Genomic DNA, 16452 nt, shown 5'->3' with positions numbered 1-16452 from the left:
TGGAGCCCAATGTACCGGGGTCTAAACCAACTCAGAGAAAGGGAACGAGGCTAATAATGCGTAACCCTTACCATACAGGATTTCAGAGAAGTGTGCAAAGTATAACGTGCACACTTACCACTATGTGGATTTTAGAAAGTGCGCCGTGGCACGATCCATAACTTCCAAAAGCTCATCATACGCAGGGCAGGAGGATTGGGAAGGCTCATCCTTAGCTTCTTCGCCCTCCTCAGACATTTCCTGCTCTTCCTGGGCTGAACCCAGCTGAGCACTGGCCCCTGGATCAGACGATGTTAATGAAATAAAATCATTCTCCAGCGGCTCACTCTCGTCTAAGGCCGACGATCGCGAGAGGGAAAGCCCCTCTTTAAACTCATCGGCCAGATCCACCTGCGATCCCCACGAGCTCATTCTCCTCCGTGCCTCAGCAGCGGCAGTTCCTGAACCGTGGGAAACAGATGGCTGCCCCTCTTTCCTTGAAAAGAGAGACAAACGAGAGCGGAGCTTTTTCATTGGAAAACGCTCGCAGTGCACTCAGATTGCCCCCTCGAGGACATCGCGTGCGTGCTCTTCACCCAAACAAACAACGCAAAGATCATGTGTGTCATCAGATGTCAAATAACGACGAAATGGATGCACACATCCTCTAAACGCTTTGCTAGTGCTCGCCATAATGATATGAATAGAGATCGCGCTTACCACGGAAAAGCACGCTTCAAACAAAACAGTCAGTGAAGACGAAGAAGAGGATGATGTGTTCTCCCGGCGCCTATTCATACTTATAGTCACACCGGTAGTGACGTCATGGCTGTCGCTGGCCAACGTGTTGTTGGTGTTTTTTCAATGTATGCTTCAGACACTGGTCATGACGAGGCGTTAGTGCTACCCCATAGCGACCCCTAGAGGACGCAGTTTGAAGTTCCCTTGAAAGGGAACCTCATTTTGAGAAAATTGCCTTTAAAGATAGTGAAGTATGTTGATATCTATATTTAATGTTTACTCTCAGTTTTCTTTTCCCTTGTAAACATATTTCCTATTGAAGCAGGAAGTTTGGGAGCGCCAATCAATAGCCAATTGCTATTATGACTTCATGGGGTCAAGTATAATTAAAGTTGTAGTGTTCTGAACTAATAATAGGTGATAATGTGCAAGTAGGTCACAGAGAATATATAAATTAGGTTTGTGGGTTAAATTCTCCTTTAAGTTATGGTTGATGATTTTTTTCACAACAGAAAATGAGCTACAGAGCTTCTTTATGGTTAACTTAGCATTTTATGTAGCAGAAATTGATGCTAGATACGCAGTGAAAGTAATCTCTCAGAAAGAACCCAAGCAGAGGAAGCTGTTTCTAAGAGTCGATTCAATGCATGTGTAAAAAGAGGACAACTGACTGATGGTGATGCCTTCTCAACTGAGAAAAACATTCAGCTTCTTTTTCTCTCTCTCCATCTCTCTCCTTTCATTCTCTTTTTTTACACTTAAGAAGATGGAACAATTTATCATAGCGCTGCAATTCCGATAGCTTCCTGTTTATAATGCCAGCCAGTTCCTGCAGCTACCTTAAAGATGACTAGAATCTAAAATAATGCAATAAACGAATTAAATAACATAACATGTAACACAAAACACTCCAATGCACTTAATTAATAGTTAAAAAGGAAGAAACATAACATTTACCATTTTACATTTGCATTTAGTCATTTAGCAGACGCTTTTATCCAAAGCGACTTACAAATGAGGACAATGGAAGCAATCAAAATCAACAAAAGAGCAATGATATGCAAGTGCTATAGCCTAACGCAGTACACGTAGGTTTTTTTTTTTAAATTACAGTATATAATAAATAAAAAGAAAACAGACAGTATAGAGCAAGCTAATGTTAGAGGCCTTTTTTGTGCTTTTTGTTAACTGTATAATTAATAAAAAGAAAACATAGATACAATACAAAAAGAATCGAGAAGCTAGTGTTAGTTTTTTTTAAAGAAAACGAGCAGTTAGTAGGCTAAATGAATAGAGTGCAAGTCTAAAAGGGGTATTTAAAAATAAAAGGAATTAGAATAGAGAGTGCTAGAGTTAGATGGTCAAATAAAGATGGAAGAGATGTGTATAGTATTTTAGATTAATAATATAATATAAATATAATATAAAGAAACGTCATGGGTCTTGCAAGGATTTCTGGAAATCATGTCTACACTTTTAACTTAAGGAACCCCCCCCCAAAATGTTGACAATTTATATAATTTCAGCTTAATAAAAATGTAAAGTTAATACGTTTTCGTAGTACATTAGCATGAGCCCAAAACTTTTCACTTGGCATTTTAAAGACCATTTCTACTCCACCCTGTCCACGAATCTTTTTATTTTTTATTTTTTCATTTCGATACTGTTTTGTTTATTTATTTATTTATTTATTTTTGCTTTATTAATTCAATGCCACAAGACCTGTCCACGAATCTGTTCTTCAGCTGATGACCTGATGACACGTAACGCTTTGTATAATTTTTGAACATTAACTCCGCCCATACGGAGAAGTCATCACGCATGGCCCCGCCCACCAGCGTTGGCGTCATCAATTCAAACTGGTATCGAAAGCAGAGTGGAGCTCGTGTCGAGTCAGAGCGCAGGCTGCACCGAGAAGGGAGGTAGAGACTGTACTGCACGGCCTTTTGTATTTCGTATGAGCACAACGCCTTGATTTGTGAAGATGTGGACGGCTATAGGGAAACTGCTGCTTTTACATATGATACTCGTGGGGTTTCTGCTGGTAAACGGTAAGTGTCTGTTTTACGCTGTCAGTCCGCTGTTATGAATGTAAATAAATGATGCTGTAGAAACACCGGCGCAGCCGCGTGCATCTACTTCCTATGATAAGACGTTATTAGAGCGCTATATAACGTAACTCTCTTTAGGCAGCTTGTATTGTAAAATATTGCAATCTGATCAAGTATATCATGTTGTTCTAGTCCTGCCGTGTTTACTGCGGGGTTTTTAAGAAGAAAGCGATTTTTTAATGTAATTATAGTAGTCTTTACTTCAAAGATAGTAGTACACTACTGAAAGTAACGCAACTTTACTAACAATGAATGTGTCTAGTGCATCATTCAGATAGGTCATTGGTTGTCATTTCTCATAGACTACAATTATCATTTGTGATTATCATATTTAATGAAACCTTTCATTGCACACGTGCACATCGATTTTCCTGTGACAGTACTGCTTAACAGCTGTTAACAGATCTGTGTAAAATTGTCAGCAATTTCTAAGAATGTGCTAAATGTTTTTATAATGTCTTTACATGGCCCCTATTTTCAAAACGTTTTAGAATTTAAGTTTTTCAAGTTTTCAACAACTTGTGATGTACAATATGTGAATCTATAATAAAAGTATATGTAACATTTGTACTTTGTAAGTCACCCAACAGTTTGCTTTGACATCCTTTGGGGTAAAGTATAGATGTAACCAAATATTTAAGGTTGTTCCTTGGTTTGAAAACTTGATCCTTCCCAAAGTTTGGACCCTGCATTTACTCAGATCTTCTTGTGTGACAGGAAATAAACCGGACTGTGAAAGTGGTCAGTTTCAATGCAGGAACGACAGGTGTATCCCGACTCCATGGAGATGTGATGATGACGATGACTGCTCGGACAACAGCGATGAGGAGAACTGCCGTGAGTAATCTGAACCTCTTTTTAACAGGTGTCTTATGTAGCCTTGCTGGTATCCTTTGTTCTTCTTCAACCGAAACAGCCTATGTTTCCCAGTTGAAGTAGACCACTTACTAGGTTTTGAAACACACGAATAAACTTACCTTGCTGTTTCTTTGGAAAGACTCCCAACTGTCACGAGTTGTTGCTTTAGGTAACTTCACACTGGATGCTTGTAATCGCACCTTATTATTGTAATTAATAATAGTCACATGTATAAGTCAGAGTGTGATCGTGTTCTGAGTCTGCATGGCATTTTAAATGGGCCTATTCGAAGCATATTATTAGACACAGACATCCAGTTATTAGCTGTAAATGGATGTAGGACTTTGCAGGAAGGCTGACACAGTCAGGATTGCTTTTTTCAGGACCTGCTAATAAAAGACAAACATAAAAATCGTAATCAGCAAGTCGAATGACTTAATTGAGATGTAGGCTATAGCAGCGGGGAGAAAGGCACAACTGGCACAAAATGTAATTATCCCGATGTATTGGTCACGGTATTAATTGCAAGTGCAGTAATTATCCTGGTTAGCTGATTAATATGGTAAAGTGGAGGCACGGTGGAGAGAATATTTTTTACTTTCAAAACTGATAGAATTCAAACTTAACTTAAAAGTCTTGAAGTTACTTTACGGTCTTGCTATCAAGTGGCAGTGGCAGTCGCTCAGATCTGCACTGCATTCTGGGCATGATCCATATAGAAACCCAGAGTTTTAGTCATGTAGGGTTATAAAGGTCATACTTGTTGCTCTCGTTCCATGTTTATGGGTGGCATGTGCTTCCTACTAAGCTTTCCCAGCTTCACACGAATTAGTATGTGGGGCAGGATTGTTTAGCTACATTTATCAAGTAAGAGAAAGATATTTCTGCACCTTGAATTTACACACCTCGGGAATCACTTGCTACACAACAAAACCGGTGGTCTTTTGATTTTTGCTTATTTAGCTGACCCATTTGTATTAATTATTTATATATATGAAACCACCTGATCCGACTTAAATGATTTGAATTTGTTCCGATTTTATTTGAGAGAAATAATGAAATTATTGCGCTCAGAATTTTTCGTGTCATTGCCAACTTTCATTCCCCCAGGTTCAGGTTTGTCGCATGCACCTGGTGTTTTCTTGGCGTCGGTTATGCTCGTTTAAATGGATTCATGCTAAGGTGCCCTATTACACGTGGTATCTCCAGCAGGCAGGGTATCTGTGGGGTTTCTCCCCAGGTAGAAGCGCTCTCTTGGGCTGTCAGCGGGCTGAATGCTCCTGTCTCTCCTCTGGATGTTTTTTGCCGCAGACTTGGGCAGACATTGAATTAGAATAATACCTTAAGGATTGTGCTTTGCACTCCCCTCCCAGACACAACCTACTCACAGAATTGGCAGGATTCCTCTTTAGTTGCCCATGGAGACGGTAATAGCAACACTTCACGACACATACTGCTCTCTCTCCCTCTCTTTCTGTGTCTCTTTTTTCAGTACCAAATTCTAATCACAGGGCTTTGTGTCTGAAGATGAAGTGGGCTCTTCGGTAGAGACTGGCTTAGTGGCTATTTATGTGTGTCAGGATGGCCTTTAGTCTTAGATGATGAACGTCACATGGACGTTTATTATTACGAATCGAATCAACATTGATGAAATGTTGTGATAGTACTTTTTTAAACAGTGGGAACTCAAAACAAAAAAAAATCCTAAACTATAAAGTGTCTTTAGCAGGGTAAATGTACACTGTTGTAACGAATCAGCTCATGGGAAATATGAATAATGAATCATAACTAGTTATAATTAATTATGAATATTATAGATCCACTGTAGATATTTAGCTGACCTCTCAGGGTCAACTGTCTTGTCAATTCTAAGAACGTTAATTTCCTGGTTAAGGGAAATAACTTCCTTACTGTACAATTCTACAAAAGCTTGTAGCATAAATCTGCATGAATAAGTGACTCCAGTTATGAGCAAACAATGAACCACGTCAAGTGTGATACAAGTAAGGTTTTATTAACTACATAAACACTTAAACTAGTCTAACATACTACATAAACTGGTCTAACATACACATACACACACACGCATACATTTGGTATAGGAAATACTAAACATGGTAAGGTTATATATATATGTAAGCTGACAGGAGTGTGTTTCGATTATAAGCCTGCATAACAGTATACAATTTCAAAGACAAAATACACGATGACAATAATATACCCAATGACCTGAAGGATCATGTGTGTTCATTCAAAGAAAGGTTTTCCTATTAATTAATTAGCAAAGAAAAGTCCTTCCCTTGTGGATTTTCCTTATGGGCAAGGAAGCGATTTTCTTCACCTAAATTCCAGGAGGTCATAAATGTATCGGGTGTCAGGGCTGCCATGGAACCAGGGGCCTGTTCGGCTTCCTGGGGTGTTACAGAGTATTTGTTAAATCTAGCTAACAAAATATATATTGTGTGTTTGAGTGGTCCAGACGCTACACTGTGTTGTATCATTCATTTGGTGAATAATGATTTGTTTACTTGCGGTTAGTTTTGGGCTTTGATGCAAACAAGAAGAGAATAAGAGTATCTGAGTGTGATGATAACCAAAATAAGTGACAGTAATGATTGTAAATTTTGGGATAAAAGCCCTGAAAGAGTGTTTCATAATTTGCTTGTACTCTACCATTAAACAATTTGGTGTTTTAATTATATTTGTAAGAAACCTCTTATGCTCATCAAGGCTGCATTTATTTGATCAAAGATAGAGTACAACACTATTATTATTTTCACTACCCCGTGTTTTACATACCTTCACCACAAATATAATGAAGCGCCAACGCACAAATTACTTTTTTTTCTCTTCTCTCAGTCTCTAAAAAAGAGGTCAAATAGGGCGTATCTTACAAAGTCACAGGTCACAGACATAATCAGGTATCCTGTCTACCGTGGAATGTTTATCGAATCTGTTGAGATAATGAACCTAACCTCCTGTATCACAAGCATAGCATGTTTAAGATGCCTGTAGGAATAATATCTCGTTTTTATATTAAATGACTGTGCAAGGTTACAACTAACAAAGCTGGTCTGTGTTAGAAGGGTTATGTATTATGTGTAGCTATTAGACTGAGCTCTTGTATTACGTGTCTAAATGCCCTCCTTTCTTATTCAATCCACACACACATAGTACACACAGAGTGAAGCGGAGCCAAATGAGTGAGCAAACACTGCTTCTAGTATAATAATTTCCTGGTAATGCTCTCCAGGTATTGCAGCACCTTGTGAGGAAGATCTCATTTGTTTACTTTGAGGTAGGAAGTATTCCTCATGGGAATGTAAATGCATTTTTTTTTTTTTGTAAATGTGCAGGTTTAATAAAAATTATTTAAAAATTAGACCACAAAATCCAGGGCCTGTTAACAGGAAGAAAGGAGTTTTAGCGAGAAATCAATATTTTTATGATGTGTACATTCATGATGTCATACTGAGTGATTCACTATGGTCTGACCTGCGTAATCGCAGTGCAGATATCACTGTGCTGCATCACTTTGAATTTCTTTTATTACACCCTTCTTTTATATGTTTTTTTAGTGTTATGTACCTTTTCTGATAAATTGGTCTGTGAGTCATTTCTGGGAAAAAGGAAGCAAACTATAACGATTTTAGGATACGTGTTGTCAAACAGGATCAACAGGTTTATACTTCTTGCATTTCCACATTAAATAATTCAGCCAAAAATGTGGTCATTTGGTCATCGTTTATTCACTGACTCTCATGACATTCCATGACTTTCTTTCATCGAAAACGGACTGAGAAATGGTCAGTCTTTTTCACGCAATTACAATGAATGATTACCGCAGCTTTCAGGCTTCAAAACGGATGCAAAAGCATCATAAAAGTGTCATAAAAGCCATAATAAAATATCATAAAAGTTTTATGAAGCTGTATGATATCTTTGAAAGGTTAACAGACCGTTTGTGTGATAATTCATTCATCACTGGCAGTTAACTGTTGCAAACTGGATCAGCTAAATTCCTGAATGAATAATTCAGACCAGTTTTGTTATCTGGATCAACTGATTCATTCAAAATTTCAGAATGATTCATTCTTAAATTGGGTTGTGCTACTTTCCTCACGAACTCTCGAATGCACCAAGGAAAGCTAGTGCACATGTCAAGATTTTAAAGGAATAACGGAATAAGATTTGTCATAGACCATTTCTTTCATTCTGTCATTTTTAAACCTTGAGAGCCCGCAGGATATTCTTCATAAATTTGTCTCGCAAACAAAAGCAAAAGCAAGTCATTAGTGTGACTAAATTAATTTTCATTCTTGGGTGACCTTCGTTAGTGATCAATGTCACAATGCTCCTCCAAATCGCTCTGGCAGAGAAATCTTGAGTGACTTTTCTTTGTTTGAAATTGTGAAGCATGTGTTGTGTACGAAGGTGAGTTTTAAGCATGTGTGGAAACCCGTTACTGCTGTGGTAATTATTGCTGCCTTTTGGTATTGCCCAAGGGCTTTGTTGTTCAGTTAATATGATCAGAAAACATGCGTTAGTGCTTTTGAGAGACCGAGCATGTGTTTGGGATGGCGGGAGTGAAGTTATTGTGAAACAAAGACCCAGGTGACCATGAACGGTCCGTGTGCATAATATAAATCCAATTAGTGTCTCTCCATATGCGGATTGTGTGTGTGTAAGAGAGAGAGTGGATATGCTATATCAGTGGGGTTAATTCAGTTCAAGGGCAAGAAGGTCCTGCTTGTGCAAAAACCCAAAATCTTCAAAATACCAAAACAGACGCTTTTTACCCAAGTAGCACTTGTGTCCAAATGATGGTGTCTTGTTTGAATGTGCGAACATTCATTTGCGTTTCAGTCTGTGTTCTCTCAAAACTGTCACGCTTTCAACACTCACTTTAGAGAGCATATGGGTCCTATTTGACTTGCATTTCCTCTGTAATACTGATATAATGTGAAAATGTATTCATTAAGGAAGTGTAATAGAGCCGAGGAGAGCGAGAGAGACCTAAACAATGAGAGGCGACGTACGTGTTTTCGCCTGCATATTGTGGATATTGCCTGGATATTGGGGATAAGCTTTTGGGTGAGTTTCATGAGCTACTTACTGATATGAAATCTTAGGTCTCTGTTTGTTCTCTGCGAGTGGGGGTGGGGAATGTGACAGACACATAAGGAGAGACCAAAACAGAATAAAGGGAGAGGTGAACAAAGACACTGCCTCCAGCACACTCCGTAGCTGTTGGTGAAGGGCAGCTGAAGTGGTAATAACACGCTTTTTGTTTCATTTATCTATTTTTTTCCCACATTGTATTCTCGTGGTAGATATGTTCCAGGTGGTCTTTGCTCATCAAGGTGTGCCACAGGCCAGTGATTCATTTGACAGGTTGGTAGAAGAGAAGAGAGGATGTAGAAAGAGCTTCTTCTCACACATGGTTCTGACAGACTTTGGTTTTGTGTTTCCTACAGGATTTTGGTTTTGCAGTGGGCGGCACTGAATAGGGTGCTGCAGTGATGACAGATTTTTGTCCTCATCACTAACCCAGAAGTTAGCATCATCCTGGTTCCCAATAGGGTTTTTGCATTGGCTATTGCAAAAAATAAGCTCTCTGACCAACAAAAAAAGAATGATTCCTGCACGACACATTTTGTTCATCATGATAATGCTTACAAACTCAGCTTTTGTGAATTTTGAACTTTTTCCCAGAAAATTTGAGTTTGAATAGTTTAAAAATAATTTAAAGCTATTATGCCCCATTTTTAAGGTTGCTAATATTGTTCTCCTAAAACAGGTTTACGTGCATGCAAGGTCAAAAAACACGTTAGTTTTCTCAATTTTTTAATTTTTTTTTAACCTAATTTCTAAATAATTCGTAAACGACTCGTGCGAAGCAGTTCAAAGAATTAATCGCTCTAAACCCCTCCTTTCCGTGAGCCCTCACTGCTGTGATTGGTCAGATGGCGCAGTCCTTTGTGATAGGTCCAGAGCTGTAGAGAGATTGGCTCTGGATTGGCTTACCGCGTACAGCGTGTGTCGGAAACAAAACGCCAAAAACTAAAAAAATTATCAATTCCGATTCCAATTCGTTTCAATTCCAATGTGATTAAATAATATCAAACATTTATCCTGTATCTCTTTTTTGCAAACCATTTATTGGAGCTGAATACCATGAACAAAAATCAACAGGCTACATACAAACTGGACTCTTTAAGAGCTGTTTGTGTGCAAAATAGAACTGCATGATTCTGAAGTTAAAACATTAGACAACTAAACAAAATCACATGTAATTTATGAATTAATGATTAAATGACTCACTCAAGATGTACTTGTTTCAATACTGGATGAATCCGCGTTCTTGAACGAATCTCTTGTGATTCAAAGACAAATACATTTTAATACTTTTCGCCACCTACTGGCGTAGCAATGTAATCGATAATCTTTATTTGAAGCATCAAATTATTTTCAAAAGGTGATTTATTCTATTTTAATCGCTACCATACACATCGTACACACAGTTTATATCTTAACTAAAAACTTTTATCCCAGTACTTCTGTGATTTGAATGTTTGTAACAGAAATAATGATTACATACAAACTGGACTCTTTAAGAGCTGTTTGTGTGCAAAATAGAACTGCATGATTCTGAAGTTAAAACATTAGACAACTAAACAAAATCACATGTAATTTATGAATTAATGATTAAATGACTCACTCAAGATGTACTTGTTTCAATACTGGATGAATCCGCGTTCTTGAACGAATCTCTTGTGATTCAAAGACAAATACATTTTAATACTTTTCGCCACCTACTGGCGTAGCAATGTAATCGATAATCTTTATTTGAAGCATCAAATTATTTTCAAAAGGTGATTTATTCTATTTTAATCGCTACCATACACATCGTACACAAAGTTTATATCTTAACTAAAAACTTTTATCCCAGTACTTCTGTGATTTGAATGTTTGTAACAGAAATAATGATACTGTGTGGCTGAAAGACTGTGAAGCTGTTTCATTCATGACAGATGACCGCTATTCTCTTTAGGTCAGTGGCAGCGCAAACACAAATTTAAATGTTCAAATCACACTGGTGTGATTGTACGCTGCACGGACGAACCAAGTGATCACAACATTGATCGCACACATCAAAGGTTGAGGAATGAAACAGACGAATCATTGTAATTTAGGAATAGAATCACGTTTTTGAATCGTGTTCGTGATCTTTAACAATCTATTAAATTAAAGTGCTTTGTCATGTTGGTGGTGTCGCCTCTCTTGCAACATGTTTAGCTATCACCGATATTATACTTAGCTTTTTTGGCTTCTGATCGCAAATGTAGCCAAACTTTGGAGCGCTTAGATTAGCGAGCAAGGTCCTGGCAGATCGCTAGGTCCGGTCCTCACAGATGAAGGAAAAAAAAAAAGCGCATAGGAATCGATAGGCGGAATCGAAATTTTAATTTGACAACAAGTATCTGATTCATGACCTTAAGTATCCGATTCTGGAATCGAAATCGATTTTCGATTCCCAACCCTATTAGCAACTGGAATTTTTCTCAGACAAGCTTTTGCTCTTTCGTTATAAAAGTCTACGTTGGATCTGTGCATTTGGATAATTTTAATCCCAATTGTATTGAAAAATGTGATAAATGCATTGTTGTCGCAAATAAATCTTGCGATTCATGCTGTGGATTAAACTATTGTCAGCCAACATTCTCAAATGTTATATTTAAACATTCTTTCAGGTCATCGTAGTGTCGATAGTAAATAAAGAGTTACTACTGTGAATGTGTTGTAGAAACGTTAGGAACAGTTCTGTTCACTTACACTAATGTTATCACTTGTAATCATTTTCAAATGAGGCTTCTTTCTTTTCAGGCAATGTGATAAGCGTTTCCTTCGAATTTTGATTTGCAGTCTTTACAGTTTCAATCGCATTACAGCAGATAAAAATGCCTTGCAATGTCACACTTCATTCCAGCCCATGTATGAGTGATATCCTTTCCATTTTTACCATTTTATGAGCACGTTTAACTGAAAATCACATAGAAATAACCAGGGGAAGTGGAGCTTAGTGAATGGTCACTTTAAGTATATAAACTTATAAATTGCCTTTTTTTGACACAGAAAACATGACAGTTCTTACCCTATGTTTAATAAATCAGTGAAAAATCCAAAATTATTCTATGAAAAGTTGTCTGACCAATTCAGTCTGTTGACTCGTGTTCTTTTTTGACTGATTTGCTCAATTGAAATGATTCTGATTCTCTATCTAATGAATCATTTGAAGAGCATGTTGTACTTTAGAGTGTGTTTTAGAGAGTAACAACACAACAGAAAGCGTCCAGTCTTTTATTTTTTTTCACATAGGCTATAAATCACAAGCTCCTTTATATAGTGTGTACTGGTGCTACAAACTCCCAAAATCCCAGTTCCTGTTTGATCGGTCCGTGTGCCTGACAGCATACGTCTATGACCATCTAATCCCTGCCATGATTAGTAGAATATTTCTCCATGACTCTGCTTTATTTACATTTCTGTTATTCATGCTCTCGCTCACCTGTCACTTTCCCAGTTTTGGCCTGGAATGGAATCCAAAGAATAATTCAATACCTGTTATTCATGAATAAATAATTTGGCTAATACCCATCTGTGCAGTGATTGACGTTCTCCCAATGTGTGTAAGCCGGTATCAGTGTTTGGGAGTGTGGTTTTGTGTCACACAGCTTCAGAGATGATTATTCTTCTGAGCTTGTCTACAACATGGCCAGACTTTCCTCAGTCTCATTTATTCACATGAGTCCTTCCTTACCTTTCTCCTCAGTTTTTCTGTACTGTGTCAGCAGTGGAAATCGAGCTGAAAAGTGTCCTAAATCACAGCAGTGCAGCAGGGAGTAAAATCTGCTCTAAATAGCTATGATCCTCTGTTGAGATGTGGGTGTTAAACGACTCCCACAGTTGTATTTACGACATGGAGAGTTGGTATATTTTATGACACTCTCCTTGCTGAAGGATAGAGAAAGATGTTTGAAGATTTGTTTTTTTTCCCCCTGCACTTTTATGCTCTCTGACAGAGAAGGAGAGAGAGAACTCTCTTGACTTCACCTCTTTCAGTGGTGCTTTGGAACTTTTGCAGCCTGCCTAACAATAATCTGAATAGATCTCACATACATGAGCAAAGGGTGAGGCTTTCTACATACTGTACACTCACATACACGCATGGTCAGATCTTTTATTATCAGGTTGCTTAGGCTGTTTGCAATTGGGGATGCTACAGGGATTGGATTCTGGCCAAGACCATTAAGACGGTTATCATTTTCATGTTATGGCTGATATTACAATTCTATGCTATTTTATAAAAATAAATTGAATATAAAAACACTAAAAAGTAATAATTTTAAATACTACAAAGGAATTCAGCCATCACAACATTACAGTATAAATAATGTTAACTAAATATGAACTTTATGTGAGGTAATTTAAATGTAAAAATAGGGCAATATTGGCTGATAAACAGCATGGTACTAATATGGTGTACCACTATTTGTGATGTGGTTTGAGTTTTAGGACAATGTTATGTGTAGATTTCTGTGCCGCTTGCTGAGATTTGTTTGTGTGTGTGTGTGCATGCATGATTTATTCTGCCTTGTGTGGCACAGCGTGGGGCTTCCTGATTGTCATAGGGGGATCATCGTAGGGGATCAATTCAACTTTCTCACACACAGACCACCTGGTCAGAAAATGGGGAAGTTGCAGTGGTTTACAGGAGATAAGATGGTGAACTGAGAATGTCATGATGAAAGTGAAAAGTTTTGAGATGCATAGAAGGGAAAAAAGGGATTGTAGTGAACTGAGGAAAAGGAAGATGTAGATTTTTTTTATTCTGTGCACTGTAAATAAAACAAAAAAGGGTATTTATTGCTAGTTTCTTAATAATTAGAATGTTAAATTAAAATATTAATTTAAGCATAATTTAAAGGGGTCATATGATGCGATTTCTCTTTGGAGTGTTATAAGCTCTTGGTGCATAAAGAAGATCTGTAATAGATATTCTTTATAAAAGTTAAGAGTCAACCACGCCTACCTAAAACGGCTCGTTCTAACACTCCCCACATGTCTACGTCACGATGTGGGAAGATTTGCATAACGCCGCCCAAATGTTCACGCAAAGAAAGAAGGTGTAACTTTTATTCTCGCTGTAGTATTGTTGCTGCTGCTGCCATGTCGTGAAGGCGCTGTGTGTTTCGTTGTGAAAGCAAAACTACTTTGTTTTGGCCTTCCAAAAGAGGACGATATCCGCTTCATCATGCCTGGAGCTGATCCGTGCTGGTCGCTGAGGAAATACATCAACTTAGCGCTGTGGATCGCCGGATTGGCTTTCAACGTGGATGAAGCGGAGTCTGTAAGTACGTTTTTTTATATTTAAAGAATTTCCCACTGACGATTCAAATGCGAGTTTTGAGCAGTGTAGAGTAGCGTTTGTTTTTTCTCCGATCACAAATGCAGACATGGTTTTATGTTGACGCAGCGCGATACGCAACACGTAAAAAGACAGTATAAGTCATTATAATCAATAATTATGCCCCCACTGGATGCAACAAATGCCTCGTTTGTAATGTGTTTTATTGTTTTTGTCTCGTCGCTCCGGGACACGGCATCACAGTATGGTGGGGGCATAACAATTCCGTCACACGCTTGAGGTATTCAGCCAATCACAACGCACTGGATAGCTGGCCAATCAGCGTACACCTCGCTTTTCAGACCGATGAGCTTTGTAAAAATCTACGTGTTTCAGAAAGGCGGGGCATAGAGGAGAAACAATAATGTACAGTATGTGGAAAATAATGTGTTTTTTTAACCTTAAACTGCATAAACGCATTGCATTACACCAAATACACAACATAATGTTCTTTTTAGCAATGTCATATGACCCCTTTAATATAATATAAAACGAATATAGAATCTTAGTCAATTAAATAACTATTGTGAAAATTAAGATGTTGCTACAGCATAATGATAAGAAGTAAAATGCAGCAAAAACAGCATTCATTTGTTTTTTCACTAAAACACAGCAAGATTTATTTAATCAGTTTAATTTATAAACATCAATCTAACATAATAAGCAGGGGTGCACATAAGTGGTGCGCATGTGCGACCAAAATAAAAAATGCGCTGTGTAAATATGTTCTGACAGCACATGTGCGTACCGACATGGTTGACAGCTGTTAATGCACAATTAACATTTTAGATTGACAAACTGTAATACTGTATAAGATTTCTATTCACACTGAATACCTGCTGCCGTTTGCAAAGCACAATGCAAAACTGTGACATTTCATTCTCTGATGCACTTCAGTCGGCAGTGCCCGGAAAGCACATATACTTACTTGCCGGCAACCCGCCAAAATAGAAGCCTGCTGAATGAAAACAGACAATGCTTCAGCAAAGTGTACATCTCACTTAATGTAGTATACACTTTAATCCAGTGTGCCATAGTTTAGAGCTTTATAGCTAACGTTACATAGTACATACAGCTCAGTACAAGTACACAGGATGAATCAAGGTTGAAACATAACCTAATATATACATAACTTTCCCTCGTATGACAATGACATGACTGGAATAAAGCAAATAGACTACAAAACCTGGACTCATCCTCTTAATGGCGCTGCTGGCTAGCGTGCTGTCTAACTGAAAATAACTCCGCAATAGCTACAGCAAAACACACAAAAAGACTGTAATTCCCTGGAATTTGGGCTGCTGTCATTGACAAGATCATAAATAAAATAGTCGATCATGAGGTTTCTAATAAACATCGCGTTGTGTGAAATTATTTAGTCTTCTCTTCACTGATTTAGCGTTTTTCTCCGCTCTCTTCCGTTATTGCGGCGCAGTCCGGCGACATGACAAACAAAACTGATCCTGATTGGTCCTCGTGTGCATTCGAAGTGCTGATTGGCTCACGCAGATATAACCTTATAGAACCAACTTAGAGTGCGACTTTGTAGATAGAACCTTTTTTGTTTTCTTAAAAAAAAGTCCCAAAATGTACAGAACTTAAAAAAGAAACATCACATAATGTAAATAAATTGTCACAGAATATGAATATGTGAATAACTCAATTTTGACAAAAATGTTAGATAGAAACTTGTAATTCCAAGGTGATTATTTATGCACGCACACTTTAATATTTGAAAATGTCACACAAATCATTTGATCAGATTTTAATCAGTTCACTTAAACAGACAGTTAAACAAATTGGTTCACAAAATGGTCTTGGGGAAACTTAAAGGCAAATAAAAGACACAAACAACTTTGAAGCATGCACAGTGTTGGTTGATTTGACATTACTAGCAATATCATAGTAAATCTATCATGAGTATTCGCTATATTGCCCAGCTCCAATGTTTAGCCAATCAGCTTTTAAGGATGAGAAGGACCTCAAAAGACTGTTCGAATTCTCTTTCCCCCCTTTTTTTTCTCCTCCTGTATCTTTCGCTACCCATCTTCCCATTTCTAAAGCCCTCAGTAGTTCCTCAATGCCTCTCTATCTCTTTGACTGGCCAGAACTTCCAGGAGACTGTGCTCAGTGCTTCCCATGTCTCCTCTCTCTCTCTCTCTCTCTCTCTCTCTCTCTTTCTTTTTTTCTCTCTCTCTCTTCTCGATTCTCTTGCTCTGTGCCTCTGCCCTTCCTCTGTTGCACTGTTTTTGCGCTGGTAGCCCTGGAGGGTAAGACCACCTGTAGACTCAGTGT

At 38.0% G+C, this 16452-nt stretch overlaps 1 protein-coding gene across 1 annotated transcript in view; it reads left to right on the top strand.

Annotated features, from left to right (window-relative positions):
• Positions 1 to 2624: 2624 nt before the first annotated feature.
• The window catches only part of LOC107551014 (low-density lipoprotein receptor-related protein 8-like), a 182571-nt gene continuing 168743 nt past the window's right edge, over positions 2625 to 16452 (top strand). The window contains exons 1-2 of the mRNA XM_016232492.1: positions 2625 to 2771; positions 3549 to 3668. Coding sequence (XP_016087978.1) covers positions 2705 to 2771; positions 3549 to 3668 — 187 coding nt within the window. The 5' untranslated portion in view covers positions 2625 to 2704. The remainder of the gene's footprint in view (positions 2772 to 3548; positions 3669 to 16452) is intronic.

This window comes from Sinocyclocheilus grahami, unplaced genomic scaffold (assembly GCF_001515645.1).
Source record: "Sinocyclocheilus grahami isolate Dianchi unplaced genomic scaffold, SAMN03320097.WGS_v1.1 scaffold412.1, whole genome shotgun sequence".
Classification (NCBI taxonomy): domain Eukaryota; kingdom Metazoa; phylum Chordata; class Actinopteri; order Cypriniformes; family Cyprinidae; genus Sinocyclocheilus; species Sinocyclocheilus grahami.
This window is presented reverse-complemented; position numbering and strand designations above follow the sequence as displayed.